At 35.8% G+C, this 23,285-nt stretch overlaps 1 protein-coding gene across 3 annotated transcripts in view; it reads right to left on the reverse strand.

The window, feature by feature from the left end:
* Positions 1–2,029: 2,029 nt before the first annotated feature.
* The window catches only part of SCYL2 (SCY1 like pseudokinase 2), a 60,355-nt gene continuing 39,099 nt past the window's right edge, over positions 2,030–23,285 (reverse strand). For 2 of the 3 annotated variants that reach the window (XM_024751332.1, XM_024751333.1), the window contains exons 9-18: positions 23,036–23,212; positions 21,261–21,383; positions 17,410–17,523; positions 15,801–15,933; positions 13,814–13,932; positions 9,426–9,526; positions 8,019–8,085; positions 7,786–7,881; positions 6,678–6,797; positions 2,030–5,258 (exon numbers count right to left, since the gene is read on the reverse strand). In XM_024751332.1, coding sequence (XP_024607100.1) covers positions 4,617–5,258; positions 6,678–6,797; positions 7,786–7,881; positions 8,019–8,085; positions 9,426–9,526; positions 13,814–13,932; positions 15,801–15,933; positions 17,410–17,523; positions 21,261–21,383; positions 23,036–23,212 — 1,692 coding nt within the window. In that variant the 3' untranslated portion in view covers positions 2,030–4,616. The remainder of the gene's footprint in view (positions 5,259–6,677; positions 6,798–7,785; positions 7,882–8,018; positions 8,086–9,425; positions 9,527–13,813; positions 13,933–15,800; positions 15,934–17,409; positions 17,524–21,260; positions 21,384–23,035; positions 23,213–23,285) is intronic. The other variant, XM_024751334.1, reaches the window with a different exon arrangement.

The following is a 23,285-nucleotide window of genomic DNA, read 5'->3' on the forward strand; positions in this document are numbered from 1 at the left end:
TATTGGCCCCATTTTTAAATGGCTTAATAGACTGAGGAGTCTTATCAGTGAAGGTAAGCTTAGGAGACAAAACCAGACATTTGAACAGGGACATTTTAATGAATTGTCAACTAGTAGAAGTTACTAGTCCTTTTATGCCTTTAAAAGGCATAAAAAAGGACTCTAAGGAGTTCAGAAGTAGCAGTTGCAAAAAAAAAAAAAAAAAAGGCAGCTACTACCTCTAGACTAGGAGAAAGTAAAAAGAAAATTAAGGAACTAAAGACTAGGAGAGGCTCTCTTCCCCACTCCAACCCCTCAAGCTGAGCACCTTCTTCGGCGAAGGTGTGGTTTCCACAGGTACATTCAGCCACCAGTGGTGAAGAGATTTGTCAGAGGGCCAGAGTGGGAGACAGCTGCTTGAGGGAGTGGCCGAAAGCAGCCCACTGGAGCTGCTCCCAAGCGGGAGAGTGTGACTGAGGCACAGCTGGGGTCCTCTGCTGGGGCTGCCGGGCTCCTGCAGTGAATAAAAATGGAGAAGCAGAATCCAGAAGTGACTTCTTACTGCTATTGCTTTGCAGTGCCACTTCAGGACCCTCTACCGACAAAGCCTAACATTCTGCCAAGCTAGCAAGGGAGATGCGTTTACAGGATCCAGCTCGAGTATCACAAAGCAGGGCAGAGAAGGATGGATTTGGAGCTGGGAAACAGTAAACTGATAACTGCCAGAGTTCACTCTTTTGGCGTCTGACCTTCCATATATACCTACATATCTAACACAGGAGCTACTGGTCATACGTGGCTATCAAGTACTCAAAATGTGACTAGCCTGAATTGATATGTCCTAAGTGTAAAATATACACTGGATCTCAAGACTAAGTACAAAAAAGAACGTAAAATATATCATTAAATTTTGTATCAATTTTTTTTTTTTTTTGCAGTACGCGGGCCTCTCACTGTTGTGGCCTCTCCCGTTGCGGAGCAACAGGCTCCGGACGCGCAGGCTCAGTGGCCATGGCTCACGGGCGCGGCTACTCCGCGGCATGGGGGATCTTCCCGGACCGGGGCATGAACCCGTGTCCCCTGCATCGGCAGGCAGACTCTCAACCACTGTGCCACCAGGGAAGCCCCATTTTTACTTTTTAATGTGGTTACTAGGAAATTTTAAATTACGTATGTGTTCTGCACTCCAGGTAGTTAAGTCCTCTCTGAGTGGCTAGAGCAACCTGGCTGCTTTGGATAGAAGTTTCTAATATCTAACAAGCTCCATTTTGGTGAAATGGCTTTTTCCACTATGCCACCCCCTCCTCAAGGTTATATGCTTTAATTCTACTACATGTCTGGGTACTGCAAGCACTGCTAACCTGGCTCCCCCAACCATCTCATCCACAATTCAGAGAAGCAGCCCAGAGGCTGATTTTGACCACGAACATTTCCATTCTATCATCTCCCTCTTCCTCTTCAATGACAATTTTTCCAATGTAAATATATTTATGGTACCAAATAAGTACTGAACACATAACACTTACTATATTAAAACATTTTGACAAAACAACTCCAGAATTCATACAATAAAAGATATAATGGTAGAAAGCATGGGATTGCAGATCAGAAAAAAAAAAAAAATCTAGCTTCTAGTCCTGGCTCTAACTTTCTTGGGTTAGGGCATGTAAATCTCTGACCCTCTGTTTCTACATCTGCATGGTGTTGAATTATTTAAGTTTTACTCAAACTATGTCATGAAATCTTGTTAGGGACTGTAACCAGTTTTTTTTTTTAATTAGTAGGATATAATAAAAAAAACAGAGTACACTATATGTATCAAAGATTTTCTGAAACTTTTGTTTCAGGTATAAATTTCATATACTGGGTTTGTAATGTAAGATATATTTCTTACTGAGTGTCACAGTTATAGCTTGAAAGCCAGCAACATAAATAATCTCTTAAAATCCTATACAGTTCGAATTCTTACAGATTTGCTTTGTTCTAAAATTATTTCAAGACCAGTAAATAACAAAGCATGAAATCACAACTTAATGTGGAAAGTTTCGTCAAAGCCGAAATTTATTTGGTGCATACTCTGTGCTTGCTATCAGGTACTTTCACATATACCTTTTCCCTTAATATGTAAAAGCAACCATGTGAGGTATTTTACAGGTTAAAAAACAATAACAAAAACCTATTTCCTTAACTTATTCAGGTGAAAAGAGGGTTATAAGCGTTCCAAAATAAAAACAAAACAAACCCCAGCCAAGTACATAGTCTATTTCCATTTCTTTTTATGCATCCTCTAAATATATCACACACTTTAGCATTAGGAGAATAAAGAACCAATTCAAATAAAAGGTAATCTTTCTTGTAATTTTTGTCTACAGGTGCTTTTTAACCTACTAACTTTCTACTCTAAGCACAAAGGACTTAAAATGCCGTCAATATCTACAATAATTTTAAGGTGATCTATCTAGTACTTTGAAAATTTTGTTCACAGAGAAATACAAGCCTAAAAATAGCACTATTTTTTAGAGGCAGTTTCACAACAGAAAAAGGCGAGGGTAACAGTTCGAGTGATAGAAATGATTTAAACAAAATACCTTCAAGAAAGTAAGAAAAAAGTGTAGAAAATCTTCTAAAAATGTAGCATCGTTACCTCAATGAATGAACAAATTTCAAGATGTGAAAATTACCTAAGAATCACATATTTTTTTCAAATAATCTATTTTTATATTTAGAAGTTCAAATTATATAAATTGTTCTATTAAGTTTTCCTTCTAATTAGGAGTTCAACACTGACAAAGTTATTTTACAAAATAAAAAGCAATTTCCTAATGAACTGTGACTACTGAATTGTTACGAAGAAAAATTCTTCAATGTTAAGCAGTTTTATTCCTTATGTAAACTTTTCTCAAGATAGATATTGTGTTACGAATGAGACAAATAATCAGGTGCAGGTATGAACGTATTTGCCAAAAACATCTGCTCTTCCTACTGCTTTTCATTTCTTGGAAAAGTTTCTTTAGCATTCCTATCAGTCCTTCTCCTAAAACCATGTAACAAAATACAGCTCATACAGAAACCAGATGTTAAGCTACTTTTTATTTTTTAACATACCCTCTTATTGAATGCTGCCAGCAATATTATCAACTTAAATTTTATAATCAAGTACTGTATGTTCAGTGTGTGTATACGTAGTTTTTCAATGAATAAATGTAGTGTCAGCACACTAAACTTCATATGACTTATTTTAAATGATTGCTGGTTTCAGATAATTAAAAACCACAAACTCTATGGCTGAGATTATAATACATTTATAGTTCTCTGAAAGATCAGTTTAAAGTTATAATGATGGAATATAACGAAATACAAATGACATCTATAGCATAAGATTCCATGGTTGACTAATCAGCAAATCAAAGAAAAATATCAGAGAAAGGTCTTGAAAAAGAAAGCATGTTTCCTGTTAGAAGAATTTATTCTTTCTTTCCTAAAAATGGCTAATTATGGACATAAAAATGTTCGAACAAAGGGTCCTGAAACTCCTAGAGAAGATTTAAACTTCAGATGCAGTAACTGACGAAGTCAGATGTTATCATAACGTGTCAAGCTGAAAATTAATCTGTTAGTAGCCAGAAGATACAAGTGCTCATTTTATAGAAGTAAAGTTTATTACATTTGAAACAATACAGCAGAAATCTCAAAAGTATACTCATTAAATATAGTTTAATTCTTACAAATCTCCTTTTGAAAATGCAATTCATATGTGCTGCAACCTCAGAAGTTTGAATTCAAAATGAAATATGGAGGCAGTAGTCAGGGAAAGCACATCAGAGGGCTTTGTCAAATATCTGTACAAATCAGTACATACCTCTTCTGTCTGTGATACAGTAGGAAAAAAAGTGATTCTAAACATATCCAAGTAAATGCAGAAAAAACATTACTATCTGAGGCAGACCATGCTAAAATATAATTTACAATGATTACTTTGCATTTATGATAGTTAATAATGCCTTAGTTTGAACCAATGAAATCAAGGTTAAGTTAAATTCTGCAGTATTTGCTCAGTCTTTTGCACTAAACATTAGTTCATCTGAGAAGTAATAAGATTGGAAAAGCAAATGACCCGATCCTTTTCATTAGGCTTATCGTTTTCTCACTCAGTCACACTAAATGCAAACAAATCAATACAGCATCAAGATTTTTCACATAGTAAAAATGAAGACTAATGACTTGTGAAGGCAGACTGTGTACCATGTAGTATTTAACAGATGAAACTTGCAATTACCATCAACTCAATTTTTTAAATAACACCAAGATTTACAAGCCAAAATAAACATTTGATTTAAAAATTCTGCTATTCAAGATACTCAGGTGTCTTTTTTTCTCATTGAGATTGATATGGGTTGGGTCTTTTAAAAACCTGAAGAGGAGTTGGTAAGAGGAAAAAAATCCTCAAGGCTTTAAAAACCTCAACTGTTAAAGAGTCCGTACAACTACTATGCTGGCATGACAACAGGTTTTTTTCTGTCAGACAAGACCATTCACTTTCCCACGGAAGTACTTCCTCCAAGCCAATTATATAGATGTAAATCAGCTTACCCATGATTAAAACTGAAGTGATCCTTCAAAAACAGGAGCATGACACCTCACCCAAAAAGATCTTTTAAGTCACTGCTAGCTGAACTGCTACTGGTCATAGTAGGTGGCGGCTGTGCAAAGTTCTGCGGGCTAAAGAAAGGATTAGTCTGCACACCGAAGGCAGACTGTCCTATCATGCGCGTCTGTGCTCCCATTACCGAACTGCCCACACCTGGAGACCCTTGAGCAGGCACAAACTGATTAAGCCACTGATTCGGTTTCTGTTGTGATAACTGGTTCATGCTAACTTTGGGTTTCTGAGGGCCAAAGAGATTATTAAGAGCAGACATATCTGTGGGTCTTTGCTGAGTCAGCTTCGTACCAGCAGGAGGAACACTCACAGCACTGAAGTTTGGCAAAGTGGAAGGTGTTCCCAATGTCATCTTGGCCACTCCAGGTGCGCTTGGACTGCTGAAGAAGTTCTGGTTTGTATTAACTGGCACGTTGAATCCTGAAGTCTGAAAGCCCATGTTGGCATTTAGGCCGTTTGTTAAATTTCTCTTTGTATTATCAATTGGTGTAGAAAACATCATACCAAGGCCCGTGGAAGGAACAGAAGTGAAGGTACTTGAAGAAATTTTAGGGGTACTAACAGAAAGACTGGTCAAAGATGACATATTATCCATCAATGTGTCTGTCAGGTCCTTAGTCTGAAAAATATGAGGAAATTACCTTATCTCCAAGAATTCCAAATTACTTAAAAATTAGTAAACATTTGATAAATTTTATTATAAAGGACAGTTAAAATTAAGCTCAATAGTCTACACTAAGACAGCAAACCACAGCTCACAGGCCAAATCCAACCTGCCACATATTTTTGTAAGGCTTTTTAAGGATGAACATTTGTAATCAATCTGATGATAGGGAACACAACTCTGAACTCCAATTAAATGAAATGTTGTCTCCCTTGCTGCACCTCCACCAAAAAACAGAATTGCATTTTTCTCATTAGATCTGTATTACAGACAAGGATATTCTATTATTTTTGTATTTTGAATTTCATGAAAATTTTGTGGAAATTTATTTTCTCTATTCTAAGTACCTACAAAATACTTTATTTTTGCCTCTTGGCTCACAAAGATTTTTCCCAGAGGAAGAAATTTAATGATTAAGAGGCAACAACAACAACAACAAAATAATTTAAAGAAAGCTTTTAAGATAAAGTAATTTCTGCAATCAGTAATAGTGTAAACTTTCTATCAGCAGAGACCTTAATCACTGCTCTAACACCAGCACCTAGAACACTGCCTGGACCATAGCAGGAAATAAATACTGGTCAGGACATATAGGTAAGTATTCCTAAATCAAGTCACAAACATGACTATAACAAAAAAGCTAAAAATTGAAAATTGCTTTTTGCTCAAAACTACATAAATGCATGAATATAATATTCCTGGTCATTTCAAAGTGAGCAGCATTGAATTAGTACCATAGACCTAATATTTTTTAACTCCCATTAATCTAGCTTCCTCTTTGTTGGTAACAAGCACTATTACAAAACATTATATATTAGGCAGGTTACTGAGGAGTTGCTGGAAAATTCTTGATGCCCATACTTCTTAGAAATTACACATTAAAGTATTTTCTGAAATACATTTTTATAAAACACTAGTAGGTAGACTAAGTTCTATACTACCTTACTCCTTAAGGGTAGTATGCCTTATATATGGAATTCTAAAAAGTGGTACTGATGAACCTAGTGGCAGGGCAGGAATAAAGATGCAGACGTAGAGAACAGACTTGCGGGGAGTGGGGGAGCTGGGATGAAGTGAGAGAGTAGCACTGATGTATACACACTACCAAATGTAAAATGGATGGTTACTGGGAAGCTGCTGCATAGCACAGGGAGATCAACTCGGTGCTTTGTGACAACCTAGAGGGATGGGATAGGGAGGGTGGGAGGCAGGCTCAAGAGGGAGGGGATATGGGGATATATGTATACATACAGCTGATTCACTTTGTTGTACAGCAGAAACTAACACAACATTGTAAAGCATTTATACTCCAATAAAGATGTGAAAAAAAAAAGTGTAGTATGCTTGAATTATGCAAAAGAAATGAACTCTGACCTGCTTGACTGGAGCAACAGGTGTGTGCACCTGGGGTTTAAGAGGTTGCTGGCTTTTCAACTTCTGTGCCTGCTCCTGTTCTTTTGCCAATTTTTGTTTTTCTTCAAGTGTAAGTGATGCCTGAAAACAAAACAAAACCAAAAAAATTAACTGACAACTTTCATAATTCCATTCGTAAAACAGAAGATTTCTTTTTGGTATGTCTGACGATACCAAGTAGTTTACAAACTACTCCTGTATTGGTGATTGCCACAGCATAAGTTATATTTTGAATTACGGTAAAATTTAACTTTAGGTAGAAACTCACAGGATCCCTGCTAAACTATTTCCAGTATGAAAATAATAATAAAATTATTATTTTAAAACCATTCATTAGAATCATCTTTTTCCAGACAATGAGAATATGACTAGGTGATATCATTTTATAAAATTGGGAGATTCTAGCTCACTCTAAAAATATTTTAGAAACTCATCAAAAAGCTAAGTAAAAAACTTTTTTTTTTAATGTGAACAATTTCTTTCACTGCTAATGTCTGCATCAAATTCAACATCTGTCTTTTTCTTATATCAACTTTGCCAACCTATAAGCTCACAGTATGTCCTCTTAACAAATTTTGTAAACCACAATGTCTAGTAGTTCCTTGGCTCTACACATACAGGTACTCATATCTGTTGAATAAACAGAAGAAAACTGCCCTCAGCAGAAATTCAAAACTGACATATTTTTTATATCAGATGCTAACCAACATTTCAATTGGAAAGTATCATTTTAAAGTTTGTTATTCAAAATCAGAATCAGAGAAGAGACACTGTAGAATTTATCAAGGGATGTGACCGGCAAAGTACAGTAGAAAGGACAAAGAAGTCAGGCAACCTAGAAATGTTACCAACATGGGAGACTGAATAATAAAGGAAGTTAAAAATCTTAAGCATGTTTATTCTCAACATGAGTCAGGTCATGCATGACCCACTGATAACTTTTAAATTTCATAAAGATAATTAAAGAATGTTTCTTATTAAGCTAAATAGTATTTCCCAACAAAAATATGTGGTTTTAGAAGTTATATAATATAAATACGAGTACTAAAAGAACAGTAAAGACACTTACTCTTTTATGTTTATTCTGTAACCCATCCTCTTTATTTTCTGATTCACCACCAGTCAGAAGGTCTGCTCCAATGTTGTTAAAGACTTTGTCAATATGCTGAAATACAAAAAGTGAACCAGCTGAATGATGTGCAAGATTGTGATTTTACTGCTTAAAGATCAGAGGCCCCCGAAATGGAGCACACTATCAAGCATTTTTTTTCAAAAATTAGAATAATCTAAATATCTTCTTACCTGAGACCCAACATTTGTAACTTTTGTCTCCTCAGAAGCATTCATTTGATTTCCTATATCCAAAGATCTGTGAGAGAGTTGAGTTATGACAAAGCAATAAAAAGAAATGTATGTTTTAAAAATACTTGTACTAAAAATAGTTCATCCACATGGAATTTACTACAATCTAAAAAAACTGCAACTTCATTCTTTAAGGAGAGTCATAATCTTTTTCGTTATTTACTACTATTAATGTCTGCTTGTCCCCAAAATGTACATTTGTACATTTTTTTTAAAGCTCAGCATTTGAGATTTACTGGAGAACTTAGTGTCATAAAACCAGGCAAGCATGGTTCTTACCATAGGAGAGTTTACAGCTCACTGAGAGACAAGATATGAGATGGGAACTTAATGTGATTAAGTTCAGAATCTGTGATTCTAACAATAAATGCTATAATCACTGAATAAGTGATGTGGACAAGATCTATGCCTTGAAAAACAAGTAAGATATAGATAGGAAGGAGAAAAAGAGAATACATAGAAAATTTCTCTCTGTTGTAATTTTTAAAGATTATTTTCCAGGGTTCCTAAGTTAATATAGTCAATCCATTAAACATGATAAATATATACATCACAGAATACTTAGTGCATACAAAGGGCTATTTCACATCATTCTACACCGTGTGTATTTATTTCCATAAAGCTTTCGTCTTACACAGGAGCAGAATCTAAAAAGTTTCTTTTGGGGGACTTGGCTCATGATTGATACCAATTTTACTGATTTTCAGATGTCTTTGACTCAGGATTAAACTTTAACAGGCATCCTAAAATCATGTTTTGCCTCTGGAGCAAAGAATATAGTGGAGATGTGATCATAAAAACTGGCATTTTCCACTGAATAATTTTTACCCTTCCCCTCTTCCTTTGAATACTAGTATTTTGCAAATAATTTAGAAAATCCTCCCTAAAAACAAACAAAAAAAGAGGTACACACTGTGGTACTACATATGGAATGAATTCTCTATAACTGTTTCTGGGGTTAGAGAAAAAGGAGGAGAAATCAAAACACCAGGATTTCACAGATTTGAAAAATATTTTTAAGTGGTGCTCTTGGCAATCAGCACCCTGAGTTTACAATGCCAGTAGCTAATGTGACAAGAGATTTTCTTAGAAACAGAATTTTCTTTATGTAGAGAAAACGCTAGGGTTACATCCTATTATGCTTCTGTATTCAGAAATGACATCAGATTTTCAACAACATTCTATTTAAACTCACTTCAACTTAATATGTTGGAAAATTTTTATATGCTTTACATATAGTCAAATTGAAATCCTTCAATTTTTCTAGTCCGTATTCTAGAAAATCAACCATGACATAACTTTAATGTCACTCCTGGACCATGTGCAATTCATATGCAACCTACTTACTTCTGCTGTTCTTGCATTATATGAAGTTGCTCCAGTTTAGTCTTATGTTCAGACTCCAATCTATTAAGCATCTCTTTTATGACGGAAATGAAGGAATTGAACTGGTGTAATAAGAAATTGATATGGTTATAATGTTTCAAGTTAGCCACAAAAGTAATCTAATAAAATAATTCAACAAGTCATTCATAATATTCTCTATTTTTATCAGAATATGACCCACTCATAGCAATGATGACATAAGAATAGTATATTTTAGCTCAATATATCATAGCAAGCTTTTACAGTATCTCTGTATGGTGGTGATATAGTTGATGAGACTTTTAAGTTCCAGAAAACATGTTCTCAATAAGTTTTATATCCTAACAGCTATTATTCAGCAGTCTTATATAAATTCAACTCCAGCAGTTATTACATATTGATTTTTCTAGACTAATCCAAAAATGACCATCTAAATTTGTGCATATCTGAAAACAATCTGCTTAATAATGCATAAAAAATTACTCTTTATTCAAATCATTATAAAAATGACGTTTGGCTAAAATAAGCCTGTTTTCTAAAAAGTTAGTAGAAATATTAAATATACATAATCTAACTTCCAAATAATTAAAATTCATAAAGTATATCTAATTTAAACATAGTTTAAGCTTTGGTTAAACTTTAAATAATAATTTTAAAATTTATTTATTTGTTTGTTTGTTTGTTTTTGGCTGCATTGGGTCTTCGTTGCTGCACGTGGGCTTTCTCTAGTTGCGGTGAGCAGGGGCTACTCTTCATTGCGGTGTGCAGTCTTCTCATTGTGGTGGCTTCTCTTGTTGCGGAGCACAGGCTCTAGGTGCGCAGCCTTTGGTAGTTGTGGCTCGCGGGCTCTAGAGTGCAGGCTCAGTAGTTGTGGCTCACAGGCTTAGCTGCTCCCCGGCATGTGGGATCTTCCCGGGCCAGGGCTCAAACTTGTGTCTCCTGCATTGGCAGGTGGATTCTTAACCACTGCACCACCAGGGAAGCCCCTAGTTAAATAATTCTTATAGTACTTTAGGATCATCATAAACAATTTATTTTAATAATACCACATATTGCAGGAAGACTCTAGAAACTGCTTTCTTCCCCTCCCCAAATCTTGCAACTACGTCTTTGGGCTGGGTGCTTATAAATACACTATTTTATTAATCCTCACAACTCTTCAAAGTAAATTTATTAATATTTCTATTTTATAAATGAGGGAACTCAGGCTCAGCAAGAGAGAAAGCAACTTACTCAGAAATACTAAATAACTTATATGGCAGAATTAGAATTCATATTAAGTCTGTCTCCAAAGCTTGTACTCTTTTCTACTACGTTATGCTGCCTCTCAACCATGCTCTATCATCCATTTATCCTCTGTCTGACCATAAGAGTAACAAAAGGCATGTTTCCTTAGCTGTTTACCATGACTGACTCTTTGCTGATTAGATTTTTTAACTTTTTAACAAAATATAACATACACAGAAAAGTACACATATAAAGGCACATCTCAAAAAATTCACAAACTGAGTTTAACCAGTAGCCAGAAAAAGAACAGAACATTGGCAGCACGCCAGAAGCTTCCTCATGCCCCCTTCTAGTCATTTCCTACCCTCCCTCGCCATATGACAAAACACTATTCTGACTTCTAGCAGTGTAGTTTTAACCGTCTTTGCGTTTCATACAAATGGAATCATTCAGTAGATCCTCTTCTGTGTCTGGCTTCATTTGCTCAACACAATGTTTGTGAGATTCATCTATATTGTTGCAGCATTAACATAGTAGGCCTGCACGGCTATCCTCAGAAAAGCCTGCTTGCAAGGTTGGCCCTTGGCTGGTGTCCAGGAACTCAGATTTTGGGAGGTTCCCACCATTAACTGATAATAGTGGCTCACTGTGCCTAACTGGAATTTGAGTAGCAGGCAGGGGGTGCCACTTGATCAGCCCCCAATAAAAATTCCAGGCACCGAGTCTCCAATGAGCTTCTCTGGCTCGCAATATTTCAGACATACTGTCACAAGTCATTACCCAGGAAATTAAGCACATTCTGTGTGACTCCACCAAAAGATGACTCTGGAAGCTTGAGCCTGGTTTCCCCCAGACTTTGCCCCATAAACCTTCTCCCTTCACTGATTTTGCTTTATATTCTTTCACCATAATAAATCATAGCTGTGAGTACAACAATTGGCTGAGGCCTGAGTCCTGCTGGTGAATCACTGAATCTGGGGGTGGTCATAGGAACCGTCCCCCAACACAAGCTGTGATTGTGTTTGGATTGCTGCATGGTATTTTCTCTTTTTTAATCAAATGTTAAAAATGTATTTTCCTAAGTTACTTTATCTTTTTCATATAATGTATAATATACTTAGATTATTTTAAATCAGAACTGACAGAAGAGGGCAGTCTTGAATTAGGAACCCTGTCTATGAAATGAATAGGAAAGAAGACCACATCCATGCTAACTATTGTAAAATACAAGATGATATGAATCTAAATATTTCTGCTGATGAAAATAGGCCCCCCCAAAAAATCAACCATAAAGCTGAAGAAAACTAACACACTTCAAATGTAATCATATATTCTAAAATAAGCATTTGAGAATATTTTAAAACACCCTAAATCATAAATATGAGAACTAAGAACAGAAATGACCAAAAGTTGAAGACTATCTTAGGCATGTTATCATTCTATTTTTCCCCAATATTCATCCTCCCTTTTTGCCAATCCTAATTTCAACCCTGCCATCCAAGATATGAAGAAATTATCAAGACAGAAACTGAAATCTAAGGACACAAACCTTCAGGGGCTTACCCTACCACTTCAAATGAAATTTTGGACCTGATTAATTTTACAGATTTCTCTATTTTGAAAACTCCATTCACTCAGCACTCCCCCCTATGCCAAAAGCTCTCTTGCTTAACTCTCAGCTTTCTGCTTCCTTCATTGCTCTAATTCACTTTTAGTCCTTAATTCCAAACCTTGCCAGCCTATCCATTTCTGACACTCTCAGTTAAACAGTAACCCTTCCCCATCTTTTCCATTATACATCAATAAACATTAGTTTTATGGTGAACAAAATGCCTTGTCATTACTCTATACCTCAAATTTTCTCTCAAATCAATAAAAATTTTTGTTTCTGGCACTGTACTAAGTACTGGGGATGTAATGAAGAATAAGCTATAACAACCAGCCTTCTGGGAAAGTCAGACACACAAGTATATAGCTGTGCCAACTACTTGATAGAATTATGCAGAGGTAATTCTATAATAACCTTTGAGTACATAGTCCCTTTGCTCAAACATTTACCACATCTTGAAAGTTCAAATACCTAAACGAGATGAGCATTTAAAGTCTGCCTATTCTAGGGCTTTCACTATCGTGGCCCAGGTTCAATCCCTGGTGGGGGAACTGAGATCCTGCAAGCTGCACGGCATGGCCAAAATAAAATAAAATAAAATAAAATGAAAGTCTACCTATTCTAGTCTCAATTTATCTTAATATCATCACTCCCTGATTATATTATAAGTATCTCTCAAACCGTATTATTCATTCCCTGTGGCAGATAGACTCTAAAATGGTCCCAATTATCTCCTCATTCTGCTACTCTTTCTGTAATCCCCTACCTTCAAACATGGGCAGGACCTGTGACTTGCATGTAACCAACAGAATATGGCAAAGGTAATGGGATGATATTTCCTTGATTATATTATAAGAGACTATAACTTCCATCTTTCTAGCAGACTCTTTCTGGCTTTGATGAAACCAGATGATGCCGTGTTGGAGGCCCATGAAACAAGGAATTCACAGTGGCAACCAGACAACAGAAAGCAACAAAGTGAGGCCTTTGGTTCAAGAGTCTGAAAGGAATTTAATCCTGCCAACGACCATTGAGTGAGCTTAGAAACAGATCCTCCCCCAGCTGAGCATTCAGATGAGACCTCAGTCTTTGACTGCAGCATGTGAGAAACTGAGCAGAGCATACATGCCCTGGCTTGGCTGACCCACAGAAACTGTGAGATAATAAATCTGTGTTGTTTTAAACCTGCAAGTTGTGGTGATTTGTGAGGTAGCAATAAATAATGAATAGACAGCCCAGACATATTTTTTTTTCCCTTTGTTCATGTCAATTTCACAGCCCCAAATTTGAAGCAGTCCCCAATCCTACACATCTTTCAAAATTCTGCTCATTTACTATCTCCCAATTAGGCCTCCAATCAATAATCCATCCTTCCAACTCACATACTCCTTACTTTGAACCCACAAACTTTCTTCATTCATCTCTTTGGCACATTTTTCCTTGTTTTACCAATTTATATGTAATATATTTATAAATTCAATGCCAAGAAAACAGTAAGCTGAATAAATTGAATAAAGCACAAAACTACTCCTACCTGATTGAGATTAAGATTGTTTTCAATACTCAGGGGAATCAGATGAGGCAATACTTTTCCAGCCAACTGCTCTTTGGTGATTCCCAACTTCTTATGAGTAAAAGTACATTTGTAAATACCTGACAGAAAAGAGTAAGACAAATGTTATAAGTCAGTACCACAAATCAAAAGAAATCAGAAAAACAGCGTATCTATGTGAAATCTCTTGATAATCAGTATAGTTACAAATTTTTCCTTATCAATGCTTAGAAGAAGGATGCTCTTATATATGGATCAGGGTGGTTTCAGCCTTACTGTCAGTTTAGATTTAACATACCATGACACATTTATCCCCTATTCTTTTGGTTTTAAGAACACATTTAATGACAGTATAAAATTAAAAGTCTATCAGACTAGATACAGTTCTTACAGTACAGCAGTAAGGCTACAGAATGTCTCTCTATTCTGAACAAACCTAAATATATATTTCAGACATCTCATTCAAACTTGAGACATCTATTTAAAGTGTCTAAGTATAGGTCCTATACCTTTATTCACTTCTTTAACCAATCAGACTCAACATCTCTGAACTTTAATAATTTAAGTCAACCCCACACAAGTCCTTCCCTCTTGTCTTACCTATTTACTCAACTTTCAGGACCCTGCTTGATACACCTATTGCACAAAGCCTTCATTTGGTAAACTGAGCACGTTTGCTCCTCATTCTCTGAATGCTTTTGTGTTAACAGTGTTTTGTATAGAATCCAAAGCTTTAGAACACACCATCTCCTGTTATTCTGCTGTTAATGCACACTTTACTTACATACTCAAAGAATAACTTTGAGTGTCCATTAAATGCTTATTTGCAGGGCACTATGCTCATTACTTTCCCTTCAGTTGGTCTCACTGATTCTCACAAAACTCCTATAATGATATTATTTTTATCCTCATTTGATAGATGAAGAAACTTTTCAAAGTCACTCCAGGAACTGTCATAGCCAGGACTGGGGTTAGGGCTCTTTCCACTATGTCAAACTTCTTCTCAAGAAGACTAATTTCTTTGAGCTCAAAAGTTTCATACCATATCACAAAAGTTCTATGTCTACAGAGGTCTACAACAGATTACTTACTGACCATTTCTACAAATATTTACTGAGGGCTTTCTATAAATCAGGCACTACAGTAGGTATTAAAGATACATGGCTGAATAACATAGTTTTTCTTCAAAACTAACAAAGAACTTCAAGTTCAGTAACTTGTTAATGTTTCTGTGATTCCACCGCTAGGTCTATCTCTATTAGTACAGCAGACCCTGAACAGTTTCAGATTGGGCTTTAACTATTTATAGGCAATTTCAGAGTTTTTTTTACAGAGTGATTTATAATTATGCTGATAGAATAGAATGTGCTGTAAGGCCAATAATGCTTCATCGGCACATCACTTAGCAGTGAAAAATATTTGTTCAGACTTAAACATATCTAAATTAAAAACCAGCTCTACCAGTTATCAGCTGTATAACCTTGAATAACTTACTTCACCCCTCTGAGCCTCAGTTTCCTCACTGTAAAACAGAAATAACAGTACCTATCTCATTGGATTTTGAAGAGGACAAAATAAGGTAATGCAGAGAAAAGACTCAGCACAGTGCCTCTTACAAATCAGGTACCAAATAAACATCAGGTATTACTATTAAGACTGGTATCAGCATTTCAAGTAGTTTTATTTGCCTCTCTTATTTAGTACCATTTTATAGAGAAAACTACATGCTATCATGATACCTGTGAAGCCAGGATTCCCAAATATCTTATCCCTTTATAAATGTCAAGTACTACCACTTTTGCTAAAATTAACACAAAGAAAAAGTTATATCATGGCATTTACCCCATCATTCTTCAGTTACTGAATGCTATATACATGAAAAGAGTACAAAATGGTTTTATAGATTGAAATGTTTACTTGCATAACTGTAAAACAAAGTAGCATCAAATGACATTAAGTTTTCAGCTACCTAAAATTCCCATGAGGACCGCAGGTTCCTTGGATGGAATTTGTTGTAAGAACGGCAGAATATCATCAAGTACAAACCACTTATCCAAGTATTCCAAAATCTTTCCTAAGCACACTAATGAATTTACACGTACCTATTAAAAGAGGTAAACTGAATTAGTCATTTAAAGTCTTTGCAATCTAGACCAAAATATTTTAAGTATGAGTATAATCTTCATATAGGTATATGTTAAGACCTCAAGAATAAAAGTAGGTTTAAAAGCTCTCATCCTGTATTAATATAGAAAATTCACATATTTATAAATTCCCCTGACTTGTTTCAGAAAGAATCTTTGATTGCTTTGCCAGGATACTAGGTAGTTAAAGGTAAGGAATGATTTTAATTTTATATCTTTTTTTTTTTTTTTTGCGGTACGCGGGCCTCCCACTGTTGCGGCGTCTCCCGTTGCAGAGCACAGGCTCCGGCCGCGCAGGCTCAGCGGCCATGGCTCACGGGCCCACCCGCTCCGCGGCACGTGGGATCTTCCTAGACCGGGGCACAAACCCGCGTCTCCTGCATCGGCAGGCAGACTCTCAACCACTGCGCCACCAGGGAAGCCCTAATTTTATATCTTTTTAAATAAAGTAATTAGGATTTGAAAAGCTTTATTACACATTTGTTTGCTAAGAATATTTCCTTGGAGTCATTTGAATTATAAAAAACGACTTGGGCTTCCCTGGGCGCAGTGGCTGAGAGTCCGCCTGCCGATGCAGGGGACACGGGTTCGTGCCCCGGTCCGGGAGGATCCCGCATGCTGCAGAGCGGCTGGGCCCGAGAGCCATGGCCTCTGAGCCTGCGTGTCCGGAGCCTCTACTCCGCAGCGGGAGAGGACACAACTGTGAGAGGCCCGCGTACCACACACAAAAAAAAAAGGACTAAATTTTCCCACCAAGTGATTAATTTTACTGGGCTTCCAGTATTTTTCTCTAATTCAGGTTCAAGTCATTCTTAAACTAAATATTTTAACAACATGTGAAAAGTATATTTGTCCTACATAAAGTTTTGTATTTCTAAATATATCTTTAATACAGTTACTAAAACTTGATATTTAGGAGCTCTTTTATCACAATTCTATCAATTGTGATATCTATATTCTCTTGACTATTTTGATAAATATTTCACACCCTACTTTTTTAGCTAGAATTTGTTAAGATAGAATACTTTTAGTCAGGATCATAATATCAATAAAACTATTTTTTTTAAAGTAAATTAAGAAAAGCAGAAAACAATTAGTTGGTAAAAAAAACAAAAAAGCACCACATTTCTGCAAGAACGATGGAAAAAAAATAAACTGGCTTAAAGCAGAAAAGGGTTAAGAAAAAAATTACTCAAATTTTCTATTGAAGCATTCAAAGTTAGGGGACGGGAGTAATGTCAGGGATGGAATACTGTAAAATTATGTATCAGGGAAAACTACAGCTATTGCTCACTTTCATAGTACTATATATAGTCTACTTATGGCCATGACAAAATATATGAACAAACTATAAAAGGGTTATTAAACAATAAGAAAATTATTTAAGCCAATGAGGCGTGAAAGAAAAACAAAAATTAATATGCGATTACTTACAGCAAGGGAAGCCGTTTGTAGACATGCATTTTTAATTCTTGGTATCAAGGCATTTTTCATGGATGGGTAGTCTATAAGATTTGCAAAGGTTGGAATGATGTTTAGACAGAGTTCCTATTAAGAAAATAAATTGGATCAATCTTAGAGACTCTCTCACATACTAAAAAACATTTTGCATTTGCATGGCTAATTTGTCACATAGCTTGAAATAAACTTTTATGTACGGTATATCATTTGACCTTTTCAACAACTGTTTGAAAGAAAAATACTTATTATCAATTTTGAATCTTACAGATGAGGAAACAGGCTCAGAAGACCTTGCTCAAATTCACGCTAGGTCATACAGCTAGCATATATACCCAAATTCCCTGATCGCATTCCTAGTTTCTTTCCCTGATAACACAATTAATTCTTCATTTATTTTTAGAAATAGGAACATCTAAAAAAAAAGTAACATCTAAGTTTTGCTATCTTTCACAACAAGGGAAAATCAAGTACAAAGTCACGTAAAACTATTCCTCTTTAAATAAGGAATTTCTTAGCTGTTACATATATCCATATGATGGATGTAAGACAAACATTTTAAAATATATTTTCAAGACTGTTTAACAATATCAAGGATAAAATGCAATAAGATACTATTATATAATCCCATTTTTAAAATCTGTCTACAGGCTTAGGGAAAAAAACTGAAGGATATATCTGGGAATGTTAACTGTGGGCATCTCTAACAGAGGATTTTAATTTCCTTTATATTTTTAACTATTTCTAAATTCTGAAACTAAAGCCAATATAAATGACAGAAACAGGAAAAGTTATTTAAAACGTTCTGTTAACTTAATGCCATGCCATAGTGTAAATGACTGGAACTGGGAACTTCAAGGATAACAGAAGAAAGGAGGGGATGATGGAGGATTAAATGAGATAAAAAAAAACAGGAAATGGCTTGAGAACTAACTGGCTGAAGAACCTAATCTCAGATACCTTATAAGGCAGAATGATCCTTGTAGGAAAGCAAAAAAGAGATTACTGAAGAAAATGGGGGTATAAATGTATATCAGGGAAGGAGTTATTGACGATATTTGGTAAACTTAAAGACATTCATTTATGGTTAGCAGATAGAAATGAATCAACCACTAAAAATCCGTTATCAGTATACTGGCAAGTATTTTGTTTGCTTTAACTTATCCCCAGACTTCCAAAAGGCAGACAGAAAGAAAAGAGTTAATATTAATATCTATTCAGAAGTATAATAATTATGTAGGTGATATAACTTGAGGATAATAAATACAAACTATATTTAAGGGACGATTTTCCACAGATGGTAGAAGATGAGCAAGGATGAGCAGTCAGTGAGATACTGTGTTCCTGTTACCAGAGGGGAACAAGGAAGTTCAGCCCTTAATTGATATCAGAGTGAAAGAGAGACAGAGACTGACTGCACACATGCACTATGCCATATAATCCAGCAGTAGGTTACAAAGAGGGAAATCTTAAATTATGTCTAAATCACTTAGCTAGAGGAGGGGAGAACCATAGGAGGAGACAGAGTAAAGAACCTAAGAACAGGAGACTGAAAAAAACAAAACAAACAAAAGGAAGTCCAATTAGCATATTCTCAGGAACTTCTGCCTATTATTTTCTACTTTCTCTGTAACTGGTGGTGGGGAGGGGAGAATGAAAACATATTCTACGTTTATTTAAAGGTAAATAATTTTAAAAACTGGTTCTCATATACATTTCTATTAATGCCTCTAATGACCCTAACTTTTGTAAACCATCTTTTACTTTTCCAAATGCTTTTCTAAACTCTCTCTAGCCTCTTAAATAGTTTTAATCAAACTTCAAGTTAAAAATACCATTCCAAAAATGAATCTCAGAAGTTACCTCCTAGCCTTCTAACTTGCATGAAGCTTGAGGAAAAGATTTTTGTTTCTTGCTCTTGCTCTCTCTCCCAAAGCTTGGATAGGCTTTAACTTTATCAGACCCGTACCAAGCAATGTTGATACTAGTTAATTGGACTGGTGACTAAACACTTATATTGAATGATATCAGAAAAGCTAGTTTCTAAAACTTGGCAAAGTGCACAACTCAATTTGAATTATGTATTAACTATTTTAATAAAATACTTGCTGGTAACTTATTGGCCAAAATAACCCTCTTAGGAAGAAAAATGACCTTTCACATCACTCGATCCTCCCTCTCCTCCCTAATTTCACTGAATATAAAACCAGGTAGACTACACAGGGCCTGTGGGAACGTTTCAAGAAGCTATAATTCACAATTCCTTTGGAAAGCACTTAAAAGTAATAGTAAGTACCTTCCCCAATCATTCCACGTCATTTGGACAAAGGCAGCAAGAGATGACGCTATAAGGAAAATTTTTAACATCAACTTCACAACTTGGAATAAAAGAAAACTTAGATAAGGACTGAAATGAGTCAAACAAGTGACCTTATATGTGTGGTATTAGGTTCACATTAAAAAAAAAAAGCTTTGGTCAGTAACTTATAAAAAGTAAAATTCTGGGCTTCCCTGCTGGCGCAGTGGTTGAGAGTCCGCCTGCCGATGCAGGGCACACGGGTTCGTGCCCCAGTCCGGGAAGATCCCACATGCCGTGGAGTGGCTGGGCCCGTGAGCCATGGCCGCTGGGCCTGCACGTCCGGAGCCTGTGCTCCGCAACGGGAGAGGCCACAACAGTGAGGCCCACGTACCACAAAAAAAAAAAAAAAAAGTAAAATTCTTTGTTTTTCTTTACTAGAATCTTTGCACTGGTGAAGAGACCATAAACTTTTAAATACGACACCTTTTATGCAGTGAGATGTTCTTAACATAAGTATTTATTTTCCAAAGTGAGGAAAAAAAGCTCAAACTAAATTATACTTTTAATAGCAATCCAAAAATTTTTTTTCCAGATAACCCATAGAACCAAAATTTTAGTAGCAAAATTACAGAACTAAAAGTTTGGCAAAGTGTGTGATGTTTTAACAGCACTTTTGTAACACAAAAGCATGACTATAAATGCATTAGGGATGGTCACACTAAATTACTATCTGCTTTTCTACCTACCTCCTATACAAATTAACTTCAATGCAAAAGGAACATTTCTGAATAGAAGACTGAGTTACCAAACATGAAAGAAAATTATGAGTATGAGAAGTACCTACTTAACGCTTTCATAAGAAAAAGGCACATACATCTTTGTCATTTTCATTCATATATTAATTACTCATTTAGGAAGAAGGTATACAGCAATCCAAACTACAACAAATCAAACCTTCTATAATAGTACATTACTGATAAGTAAAAGCAACAAACCATTCTACTTTATTAATACAGGTGTTCATCAATTGATTCTTCAAATTAGTTAGGAATGAACACACTAGTAGTAGTATAAATCATGCAATTCAATGGATTAATATATACTATTGAGGGGCTTCCCTGGTGGCGCAGTGGTTAAGAATCCGCCTGCCAATGCAGGGGACACGGGTTCGAGCCCTGGTCCGGGAAGATCCCACATGCCGCGGGGCAACTGGGCCCGTGAGCCACAACTACTGAGCCTGCGCGTCTGGAGCCTGCGCTCCACAACGAGAGGCCGCGACAGTGAGAGGCCCGCGCACCGCGATGAAGAGTGGGCCCTGCTCGCCGCAACTAGCGAAAGCCCTCGCATAGAAACGAAGACCCAACACAGCCAAAAATAAATAAATAAATAAATAAAATTTAAAAATATATATATATATACTATTGAGCTTTATATTAAAAAAATTATGACAAACTTAAAAGGTACTTTACTTCTTTCTTTGCTTTAAGAATCAAAATCATCATTAAAGGAAAAAAATTGAATATTATACCTGGATCTGAATGGAAGGAGCCTCTAGGGCTCTGTAAACCATTGGCAGGACACTGTTCTTTATCTCATCAGGAGGAGTTTTGGTTAGTAGCAAATCCATTTTTTGGAGGAAAATTAACAAAATCTGTGTAGAAAAGGCAAACAATGTATTAAAGTCTAGAATCTTTATGACACTTTATACATGTCAAAATTTAAAGTAGCTTCAAAAGAATAAGTTATGTATTTTGACACTCACCATGTTGCTAGCCTGAAGGCATGGAAGACAAAAACATATAAATCAAGCCTCTTATGTTTCTAGAAGCACTATATTTTAACATCTGCTCTCAGTTTAAACATTTAAATAAAGACTAATTTCCTAACTCTCACATATCTTCAGTAATACATCACTCACCCACAAGTACCAACTACCTGCAAAGCTACCGAGTAAAAAAATAAAAGCCTGAGGGCAGCAAAGTCAGATGTCCCAAAGAAGTAAATTCCATCACTGGGCTTCCATAAAGTTCAAGAGAAGAAAAGGTACAGAAATGAAAAGGACTGTCAGGAAAAATTCTAGAAACATTTTCAATTGTTCCTGATCATTTGTTTGCCACCACATACATAAGTAATAAGGAAGAAACTATCCCTTCTATCCATGCAGAATACTTAGTTTTGTCAAGGCTCAGTTAAAATTTTTCAGAAGGGATTTTTAGCTAGACTACTACTACAACTACTACTACTAAGGGAAAAAAAATACAAAGAATGAAGACAAATAAGAGCTCAGATGATAGGTTCCTTAGGATCCTATCTGATGCATAGCTTAGTGACCATGGGACTCCACTCCTTTCCCTCCTGACACCTTGACCATGTTTGGAGAACTCTGCTTCGAAGCCTACAGTTCTCTCACCTGCCCTTTCCTTAAGCAGGGGAACTCCTGTCTTACTACCACAGACTTCCTTCTGTTCCCCTCCTTTCAATGGAAGGACCACAAACAGTCTGTCATAAAACCATTAAATCAGGTAATCAATGGTTTACCAATAAGCTCTTGCCATGTAGTAGCAGAAACTTAATAATATTTACCATGTGCCAGAAAATTTCATTTAATTTCAACAACCCTTTTCACATTTCAGAAATGAGCAAAATAGAAACTTTAAGAGAGTAATGACTTGTCCACGGAGATGAAGAAGGCGAGATTCTAACCCATGTATGCGACCCTACTGCTCTCTTAAATCCAAGTCTACCTTGAATCTAGCAAATAAAATATTTTAATAGCGTCTAAATCAGAAACTAATTAAATTTTCCCTTAACAATACATACACACACATATTACTTCCATGGTACTGGAAGCATTTCTCCTCTTCTGGTGAAACTATTTATTAGCAATAAAATAAAGAGAAACAACTGGCATAAACCATCTACAAATTAAAGACTCTTAATAACAAAACAAAAAAACAGAAATACTTAAAAGTGCAGGAGAAAAATAAATACTTATTTTCCTAAACCTGTAACTTTCAATAAGGCAATGGGAACAATATAACACATGCAAAATCTCATTACAATTTGTTTTCTGAGACAGTAACTTGTGGAGAGCTACAGACATTTATTTGCAAAGTTCAATTATAATTTTAGGAATGGTTCACTTCAAACATATGCAAAATAGCTTCTAACTAATGGAAAAGAAAGTCTCTCATACTTACCTCAATTTTTAAAAAGTCAAATATCCTTTCCTTTTCTTTTCAATGATAGTTATCATTGACTAAGACCATTGAATAAACAGGAAAAAAATATCGACATACATACCTGGATTGGCTCCTGCTGTTTAAAGACAGGGCCAAGTTCAGGTAGAATTAACTTGACATATTCTTCTTTGGTACATTCTTCAGCAATGAGTAGAACATTGGGCAAAACAAAAGGTACCATGTCAGGGTTTACAAATTCTGAAGTCAAACATGGCAAAATTCTCTGCACAATGACACGCTGAAAGGCAAAAAATGTTTTCATAAAACTAATCTTTATATCAGGTCTTTAGTATTAACATTGAAGTTAAGAG

The sequence above is a fragment of the Neophocaena asiaeorientalis genome, unplaced genomic scaffold (assembly GCF_003031525.2).
Source record: "Neophocaena asiaeorientalis asiaeorientalis breed wild unplaced genomic scaffold, Neophocaena_asiaeorientalis_V1.1 scaffold318, whole genome shotgun sequence".
NCBI classification, from domain to species: domain Eukaryota; kingdom Metazoa; phylum Chordata; class Mammalia; order Artiodactyla; family Phocoenidae; genus Neophocaena; species Neophocaena asiaeorientalis.